The sequence below is a fragment of the Buteo buteo genome, chromosome 7, assembly GCF_964188355.1.
Source record: "Buteo buteo chromosome 7, bButBut1.hap1.1, whole genome shotgun sequence".
In the NCBI taxonomy this organism is placed as follows: Eukaryota; Metazoa; Chordata; class Aves; order Accipitriformes; family Accipitridae; genus Buteo; species Buteo buteo.
In genome coordinates, this window is record NC_134177.1 from 17,853,540 (window position 1) to 17,863,745 (window position 10,206).

General features: G+C 45.0%; 1 protein-coding gene across 2 annotated transcripts; it reads left to right on the top strand.

Moving 5' to 3' along the window:
* Nucleotides 1-268: 268 nt before the first annotated feature.
* Nucleotides 269-8,864, top strand: PAQR9 (progestin and adipoQ receptor family member 9). Of its 2 annotated transcripts, XR_012650971.1 has the most exons (2): nt 269-1,774; nt 8,817-8,864. XR_012650971.1 is itself a non-coding variant. In XM_075031737.1 (1 exon), the coding sequence occupies exon 1, from the start codon at nt 269-271 to the stop codon at nt 1,511-1,513; it is 1,245 nt and encodes a 414-aa protein (XP_074887838.1). In that variant the 3' UTR covers nt 1,514-3,765. The 2 variants fall into 2 exon arrangements, 1 of the variants encoding a protein (XP_074887838.1); XM_075031737.1 differs by lacking the exon at nt 8,817-8,864 and having other exon boundaries at nt 269-3,765.
* The last annotated feature ends 1,342 nt before the right edge of the window (nt 8,865-10,206 follow it).

A 10,206-nucleotide genomic window follows, 5' to 3' on the forward strand; every position in this document is an offset into this window, starting at 1 on the left:
CTCGCCGCGGGGAGGCTCGGCCGGGGCGGCGGCGGGGCTCTCCCGGGCCCGGCTCCGGCTCCCCCCGCCCCGCCGCTGCGGCCGCATCAATCATTAAGGGCGGCTCGGGTGTCCGGCGCCTCCCTCCCCGGGAAACCCTACCCGGGGCGGCGGGGGCGTCTCTCCCCGCTCCCCGGGAGCGCTGGATGCGCCGCCGGTTTCCAGTTACCGCGATGCCGGGCGGCGGGGCGGGAGGAGCCGCGGCGGTGCCGCCACTGCCCCTGCTGCAATGAGTGATGCTACCGGGGGCGGCGGCGGCGGCGGCGAAGCGCAGAGCCACCGCGGCTCCTCCGCCGGCGGCTGCGGGAGCAGCGGCTCTACCGCGCCCGGGCGGCGGCGGCGGCGGCGGGGCGCGGCGGCGGGCAGCGGCGGCGGGCCGGGGGCGGCCGGGGGGCCCGGGCCCGGCAGCATGCCGGCGGGCGAGGGGGAGAAGGAGGAGGCGGCGCCGCCTCCTCGCCCGGCCGCCCTGCTGCGGTGGGACGAGGTGCCCGAGGACTTCGTGGAGTGCTTCATCCTCTCGGGCTACCGGCGGCTGCACTGCTCGGCGCAGGAGTGCCTGGCCTCGGTGCTGCAGCCCACCAACGAGACCCTCAACTTCTGGACCCACTTCATCCCGCTGCTGCTCTTCCTCAGCCGCTTCGGGCGGCTGCTGCTGCTGCGGGGCGCCGGGGACGTGCCCTTCCACCACCCGGCCCTGCTGCCCCTCTGGTGCTACGCCTCGGGGGTGCTGCTCACCTTCGCCATGAGCTGCACGGCCCACCTCTTCAGCTGCCTCTCCCCGCGCCTCCGCGCCGCCTTCTTCTACCTGGATTACGCCTCCATCAGCTACTACGGCTTCGCCAGCACCGTGGCCTACTCCTACTACCTGCTGCCGGGGCTGAGCCTGCTGGACGCCGGCGCCATGAGCCGCTACGTGCAGCAGCGGCTGGGCTGGCAGCTGGACTGCAGCCTGCCCATCGCGGCCTACCGCGCCCTGGTGCTGCCCGTGGCGCTGGCGCTGGCCGTGGGCTGCACGGCCGCCTGCTGCCGCAGCCGCGCCGCCTGCTGCGCCTACCCCTTCGCCGTGCGCACCTTCGTCTTCGCCATGCCGCTGAGCATGGCCTGCCCCATCATGCTGGAGAGCCTCCTCTTTGACCTCCGCACCCGCAACCCCACGCTCTTCGTCTACTTCTACCGGCGCTACTGCTGGCTGCTGGTGGCCGCCTTCTTCAACGTCAGCAAAATCCCCGAGCGGATCCAGCCGGGGCTCTTCGACATCGTGGGGCACAGCCACCAGCTTTTCCACATCTTCACCTTCCTCAGCATCTACGACCAGGTGCACTATGTGGAGGACGGGCTAGCCGAGTTCCTCAAGGCAGCCCCGGCTGCCCCCACCTACCTGGGCACCGTGGGGTATATGCTGCTCCTGACGCTCTGCCTGGCCGTGGTCGTCAGGAGGTTCCTCAACGTCGCAGACCTCTGCAAGCAGGACTAGCTGGGCCAGCGACCCGTAGGACAGCGACCACCGTACCAGTGACCCTTGGGCTGGAGACCCTCGGGCCGATGACCTTCAGACTGGCGACCCTCAGACCGGCCCCACCGTGTCCTGAAGATGCTGTGAAACCCCGGGGGAAACGCACCTGTGGAGGAGCCAGGTCCCTTTCACAGGGGGTTGCCAGAAAAAAATGACCACGGCGGAACTGCTCGTGCTCTTTAAACTACTAGGTTACCAAGGGAAGCAAGCAAACACTTACTGGTATGTTGCTGCTTAGAGCATAAGCTGAAAAAATATAGCTCTGCAACTAGGAAGAATGCATGAACTGCGAATGCCACTTAGTAATTTCATAACAATTAGGTCTAAACTAGCTCTGTATATACATATATGTGTATATATCTAGCTATATATTCATTAGCTAATATATACGTGTATATATATATACACCTGAAGACACTTGTGCAATGATTACTCATAGACTTTTAATCAACTCCTCTGTGAAATTTCCTAGCAGATTATGCACTGACATTTATCTTCCTCTGTGATACTGTAACAGGCCTTTGCAGCCACATACTGGATTTTAAATGCAAACAAATCAATAGCTATCTATAGTTTCTAAGGTCTTGCAGCCTTTTCAGCCAGGGAACAATAGATTTAACAGAGAGAGGAAAAACAGCTGTGAATTATTACAGAATTACCAGTTGATGGAGACACTTTAATTAGACAGACAGCGAGTGGTTGGTGTAGCCACTTGGATACTAAAATAAAATAGAGGGATATGTAAAATAAGTGAACCAGAAAGGGGTCAGACTAGTTTGGAGCAGGGGTGGGGGGAGAAGAAGGGCACTGCATAATGGCATGGCTCTTCCCCCAGCACGTTGGGAACATCTGCTGCGTTAAGGGGGTTGCTAAGGGGCCCCTTTATCTTCCCTGGTAATTCACCCCCAAATCAGCCCTTTAGAGTCAAAGTCAGATGCCAGACTTTCTATAAGCCCCTGCCAAGCTCAGTGGGAGTTCTGTGGATGTAAAGAGAGTAACTGATGCATGAGATCTCATTCTGGATCTTTTAAAGAATTACATGGAACTGGTTTCTTCTGCTCTTTAATTAGAGCACTCTGTCAGATTTACCATCCTAAAATTAGTTGCAGAATATAGTACTGCTGCATCTCAGCTTCAGGACCTAAAATCTGGCTCTACAAGTACTGGACACTGGCACTTTCTCATGGTTCCCCACTTTTTCCTATTTTGATTAGTTGTGGCTGCAGCTGGGTGTTCTGAAGTCCTCTTTCAGAAGCTTCGGGGGAGTTCAAAGACAAGAATTATGAGCTATTTTCCAAAGCAGTATCTTTTCACAGCAACCCAGGTATTATCCTTCTCATGCGACAAACAGCTAACTATAGGTTGAACTTACTCTCTATATAAAGAGACATTTTTGTAAACTATGTGCAGATTTTAAACAGATGGATTTTGATTTTTTCTGGCAGAACAAGTATGCAATAATATTACACAAGGGGGTTACAACTTGAAGTTCAGGTGAGAAACTGCTTGTATACCCCATTTTCACAAAGAAGGGTGGCACTTCCTTAGGAAACGCTGGTGTCATACTGCACAATAGTGTAGTGGCTCTTTAATTCAGCCTCTTCGCCCCTATTGTGGAAATTAATTTCTGCTTGGGTCTTTTCCACTTTCATGGACATGGCATGTGAACCCCACGAAAATGTTTTGAGTCCAATCCCATAGTCTTCTGTAAGACAAAGCCCCCTTTGTTTATAACGGGAATATAGGAAGGACTATAGCTAGGGATTATGAGGTCAAATCTTTAATATGGGTCAGAATCATCACACAAACCAATAACTGATATGTCCTGTACCGATGTCAGCTTTGTGAAAATTTCCCTATGAAAGTGCATAAGCTAAAAGAATATTACACCCACTTCATTTTATCTTTTATCTTAATCCATTTTAACTACAATGGTTTGGATCTTTTATATTCTCAGTGAATGATGAGAATGGCCTAACAAAAATACGTATGCTTTGCCAGCCATAATTCTGCTAGTATATAATTTGTGGTAGGGTCACACGTGGTCTTATAATGAGATTGGCTAGAATTTTTCTGAAATAGCAGTTCCCAAACTGTGGCCTCTTGAGTTATCACTGAGGGGCCATAAAAACCAGCATGGCCCTGTGTGGCTGTCTGTGTTCTGTTTTTATTCGCCAACCTGCATTAAAAGGAAATGAAAACTACATGAAGTATTTTTAATTTTACATATTTTCATTAACTTTTGTCATAAATATGGCATTGCTTTATTCAGCTGCCAATAAAGCAGAAAATGATCCGTACCACTGGGAGAGGAGGCTGGTTCACAACACTGTTATGCTTTGAAATGCGCTTTATATTGTGAAAAAAACCTGGAAGCTCACAAAGAAAGCAAATGGATCAAGACCTGCAACGATGTCATCCTATGAATTTCTACAACTGCAAAAAGAGGCCAAAATCTTTGAGATGTGCTGTATTCAAGTTAAAATAATAGAGGCATAGTAGTTAGAGCCCAATGACTCATCCAAGTTTCAAAACTAATTATGTAGAAAGGGTTTGCCTGGGAGATGCCACTAGCATGTCCAACCAGCAATTAAAAACTAAGAAAGAAATCAAAAAGGCCGGGGACAGCAAATCTCAGCACTAGAAGACAGCTCAGAAACAAGCAACAGTAAAAGCCAAATGTAAAAAAAAGGCTTTTAAAGCATACTGTATAATGAATTATTTTTGTGCTTGTCAGTCACAATGTAGAGGACATCTCAAGAGGCAATGTCAAAAAAAGCTGTTGCTAACTTGTAAAAATACATTTGATATTTGCAGTTAGGCCACACAGGGTCGTCTATATATATCTCAACGACAGATAACAGTATAAAGGTTGGATCGCAACCAACTGCAATTTTACTGGAATCTTACTGCTGTTGTCAGAGTTGCCTGTGAGTCCCAGTCACACTGCAGATTTGGTACCTGGCTCTGGCATTAAGAATATTGCTTCATTTAAAAGTCTCTGTTGGCAAAATGTTGAGGCACATGTATGAGCCTGAGCACTCATTGGAATTATTTGTAAGTGCTGGTGGCAAGTACTGCTCTCTGAGCCACTGTAAGCAGGCTGTATGAATAGGGAGTGAATGGGTACAGGGAGATGTGAGTAGATTTTAAGAGTTCTAATTACTGTATGTTTGTTTGTTTGTCTGTTTAAAATATGGCTACAGATTAAAAAGTTGCAGTGAGTGTGGAGAATATCTAGGGAAATGCTACCTGAGTGTCTGTGTTTATTCTGTGAAGGACATGTGTGTAGATAATTGCTTTATTTGCCATGTCCAATAGCCAGTCTCCATAAATATGGACAGAACAAAACTGACTTGAAGAGGTTAAAAGTGGAACAAGATAACTATAATTACAGTGCTTGAATTTGCTCGTGTAGAAGTGAATGCCAGCATTTGTGTGGCTTGTAAGGGAGCGGGATCTCTTTTTGGTGTGAAAACACACGTGGCTGAACATCCGTAAGCATGTCCAGAGCTTAGGCAGGAGGTCTAGCCTGCAGACTAGATGCCTAAGGACATCCCGGAAAACAAACCTTTTTTGCATAAGTACCTGTCGTAATGTTTTTATTGCCTGGGTACCTGCCATAAGGTCTACACTGCTGACTCCACAGCTCACCTTTAAAACCATAAAGGCTTTTCAGGCCTTCTGTGGTAGAATCCATGTGGGGATGGGGGGTGAGGTGAGGACTGGAGCACAAGGGGGTGGCCTGAAAACGCCTGTGTGTCTTTCCATCTTTGGCCAACACTGACCTTCAGACTGACATACCTGTGCCAATGTTGAACGAACTGGGGCCAGTTCCCAGAGTGCTGGTGGCACAGACACCCCCCCTTGCAATCAGCATGTGCCTAGAACTGCAGTCTACGCGTTGGCGTACATTCAATAAGCCTAGCTTCTGGGCATTTCCAAATAACTGGTAAGCTTCAAGCTCATCTTCAAGTAAGATTGATATACCTGGTCTGTAGTAATTATCCCATGTTCTGTGGTGATACACTATTTCTTCTTCTGCAGTGTATTCATTTGAACATCACTATTCAGGATATCTATGCAGCTCTGAGCTGCTTCGTTAGCAAGACTGGAGTCTGCAGTCTGGAAACAAAGGGAAAGGTTTCATCTGCATGCTGCACTTGTAGAAATTTAGCAGTTAAAAGTGGAAACACATTGGTTTTTTGCTAAAATGATAGTTTTGCTAGTTGTCCAAGTGTTGTGCTTATTATTTATTTGCTGAATCCGGCAACTATGTTGGGTTTTTGTCAACAGTGCACCTGCAGAAAATGACAGTATGAAAGTTTTACTTCATGATTAAGTAAACTCTCTGAGGCAGCACATTCATAAAGTATTATTGCACTTAACTCAATTGATTACCATCCACATGCCTTACAGAAGCAAATCATACCTGTAGTAATTGCCCAGATTATCCTGTTTTTCATTGCCTATGAGAGTAAAAATGACCAGGTGACCAGTAACAAGCTGAGGAGTCAGGCACTCCTGGGTTCTTGTCCCTGCTTTGCCACTACCTGTTCTGTAATCTAGGGCAAGTTGTTTAAGCTGTGTTCATTTTGAATGAATTTAATTCATGTAAAACACTGGAATTGTACCAGGGTTGAATTTGACCCTCTGTGTCTCAGTTTCCACATCTGTAAGATGGGGACAATATACCTTACCTACCTCGCAGGGTTGCTCTGAAGACTAGCTAATGTTTGTAAAGCACTTAAAAATGCAAAGACCCTCCTAGGTGCTAAGAAGAAATATTACTGAACTCCGGCAGAGAGAATGTTTTATTTTTTGTAGCTCCTCATCTCACAGGGAAAGGAATATGAATGTTTCTAGATCATGAAGTCTTGGGACAAACCCTTGTCATTGCCACACTCCTAGGAGGTTCAGATCCTGTGTCCTTTGGAGCTGATGGCAAAATTTCCACTGGCTTCAGGCGAGGGGCAATCAAGACCTAAGCAGTAGTAAACAGGCTGACTAAATGCTTAAGGGTTAGGAGTAAAGAGAAAACTTACATGAGTTAAGTATTCTTCTCTTTAGAAATTCTCGCTGGTGACCTGTACCGAGGGGCATTTTAATGCTGACATGAGGCCTCATTGTTCATTTAGCCATGGATTGTATTCCAGTTACCAATGGAGCAACATTTCCCATCAGTGTCTGTAAGACTATGATTATGTCTCAATTGCTATTGGGAATTTCAACCTACTTCAGGCTACTTCTTAGCAGAGTAAAAAGACCTTACATAAATGAATCTTTTGAATAAACACATGTAATCACTTGGGAACATAAATTATATTGATCAGACAAACAACTTTCTCTTTTCCCCTCCCATTCCCCAAAACCAACAACATGGAGCCAATCCTGTTCTTGAGTGAAAACTGAACTTGGATCTTCTTATCACATACGTGTACTCTTCCTTTGCCGTGTAGCCCTGACTAATCATCCTGCTAACCCACTCTGCCCTTCTCCTGGAAGGACTGATATAAACAGCACCACTGAGTAGAGGACAATGTTTTTAAGAGCTTTTCTAACTGGCAGCAGTAGTGAAGACAAAAAAAAAAAAAAAAAGGCAACAAAGACATCAAAGGGTTTGAGTAGTTCATTAAGTCAAAGTCTCTACCATTAGAAATTCACCCTATCTGAGTATATTCCTAGCTTCTGTTAGACACCTGTAAGTCAGGGCTACACAACCAACACCCAAGTTACAGCTGAGACTTCACCCTCTTCTCCTCAGATGAGACGCAAGATGCTGAGGAAATGTCACATGCACTGAAAGACACAGACCTCCATTCAAGACGTTTCATGTCTTGTAGCTGGGTGTGGAATAAAGTCAAATTATTTTCACAACTTGCTTAAACAGATGCTGCTTCATTCCACTGAATTCAGTAATAAGTTAATGACCAAGACAAAGGAAGCAGGCTTTTGCTTAAAGTTCCCTGTAAGGAAACACCACCAGCAGACTTATGCTTTCAGGGTAATTGCTTCCTGGGCCATACGCAGAACATAGAGGATTCTGAAGTAGGACTTCGCTATTTCATGTGAATGCCTTAGGATTTGTGGTTGTAGCTGGGGGTTAATAGTATGGAGAAACAGTTTTATAGCAAGTCAATTCTGTCTGCTAGAGATTCAAGCACGCTTTAGTAAGAGGTATCACATTTAAGGGTCCGTGCATGCAATGAATAAAAAGTGTGAATTTTGTTTGGTTCTGTTGGGAGGGTTTGAAAATTTACTCTTTGTACACTTTTGGATGCTGACTACTGTATATGTAATGACTATGCATTTTTAGCAAAAAAAAAAAGGTCTGAGCTGTAAATAAAGTTGTTTCTGAGTACATTTTTGCAGAAATGCATTTATAAAGTTTTTTCATTTCTTAATATAAATTACTGTGACACCTGTAAGATCAGAAATGTGTTGAATGGAGTTATCTTCAAACACACATGTTGTTAGATTAAGTACAGGAACTTCCAATTCTTGTACAGTGGTGTTGGTATTTCTGAAAACAGTATACCACAGCAGAAGTATTGTTGCCATTTTATTGCCTTTTATATTTTAAAGCAATAAAATAGCATAATTGCCTTTTTAGTTCTCCAATATCTATGCTAACTAATTAATGACAGGCATCCCTGTTATATTAAAATTCAGTAATATGTATACAGAGATCAGCGTTCTGCCTACAGTGCTTACTGAAAAATCATGAAATTGGTATCAACAGCTATGTCAAGAATCACAGCAAAATATTGACTACAAAATGAAGAGGTCTATTTGGCATCAAAGTCTCCCATTTGGCAGACTAGGCATGTTCTAAGTGGCAGAATATTGTTTTCAGTCCAAGTCAGGCACCAAAAAGCACTCAATGAACTGCAATTACATAAGTATCTGCTTTAAGCCTTCTGTGTCAAAATTCAGCAGGACACAATGTATACGCCCAACATAATTGCAGGCACCCCCTGATACTGTTAAAAGGCTGAACACAATGGAAAACTGTAGGATTTTCTAGCTGAAGTTTATAGAATTCCTTCAAAAGTTCTAAAATTCTTGAGAACTCTTATTAGCAGAGTTTGTACATCCTATTTGAAATATGGTAATGACTTCCAAGTATTTGATGAGCTTGGCAAAAACATCCACTGCCAGCTAACAAACAGAGGCTTCAAAAGACCACATCCTACAAATAAACAAATGCTTCAAAAGACTGCACCCTACTGTTAACATTTAAGGCCTTTCATAATGTTATCAGTAGGCTCTGGATCTCATTGCTGGACATGAACATGCTGGAGGAAAACTTGACAAAGCTGATGGAGCCAGTGAGGATGGGAAAATACTGAGCAGAATGGAAAGCAACAGAAGTCCCTGCTAGAACAGGTAATTTATTGAGGTCAGTACCTCAGCCTTCAGCTGAGATGGCTCCATAGTTGTTTTGATAACCCAACTGGAAATCTGAAGGCAATCTACATTTTGTTACCATGACATCACTTCTCTGACAAATGGCCCTAAAAGTCAGGACAGTGTATTTATGGAGGAACAAAGGGACATCTGATACACAGCTGTAACCTTCAGATTTTATTCTCTCATCATAGGATAATGTATGGTCAGTAGAATCTGTGAGTGGAGATGAAACTCATTAAAAATTAAAAAGCTGGTAAAAATGAAAAGGAAATCAGTATTAATGCTAAAGCTAAATCTTGATTTCAGTAATGAGAGCCTCTGGGGCAGACACTACAGATGCACTCTTCTGCATCAGAAAGCCCTCTATTACAAGGCAGATTTCTTACCAAGAGTGGCAGTATGCTTCTGTTAGTGGGGAGCTGGAAATTCTTCTCTTGCCACAGAGCACAGCCTTTGGGTATATGATATATGCTTTACAGAAGAATGACAGCAACAATATCACACAATCTTTTTGGAGAGTAAACAGTTTTATAGAGTTCTCTAATTTGAGTCTCTCCTGCCTCGAAGATCTAATCCTTTCATGTCCCTCCTGACTGATGAAATATGAAAATACAGTTTTCCTTCATTTTTGGTGTTAAGCATACTTCTGATCTATTATCCTCTGTTTGCTAGAAAACATCTATTCTTTGTCACTCTCCTCTGTTATCCTGAGGAACTGGGCAATGCCACCTGTACAAGAAGAAAAACCTTGATTTTTCCCTCTTTATATGCGGGGTGCTCTGCATCTGCAGTCCTGGGGCTATGGAATTCAATCACTGGCACACAATAGCATCCCAAAATCTCAGCTTTTCTTTTTAGCAGCACTTGGAAAGACAACTATGAAATGTCAATGGGGTGGATAACAAGAAGCAATATCTGAAGCACTCGGAAATAATAGAAATAATGAGCAAAAGGTAAACAAGTCCTTTGGAACAGCTTCTCTGATGATACCTCTGTACACACAGGCATTCTCTCTCTTATTATTCCAAATTTAGCAAAGCTCATAAGCACATGCTTAACTTTAATATGAATATATGTTTATCTTTGTTCATTCACAAGGGTGAACTTTTCCTCGTGTTTAAATGTGCTATAGAAGCAGAGCCCTAATGAGCAGACAGTGCCAGAGAAATGCTGCCAGCAAGAGTTTGGCACAGCAAATTCTGCCATTCAGCCCAAAGGCAGTGTCCTACCCTCGACACCCA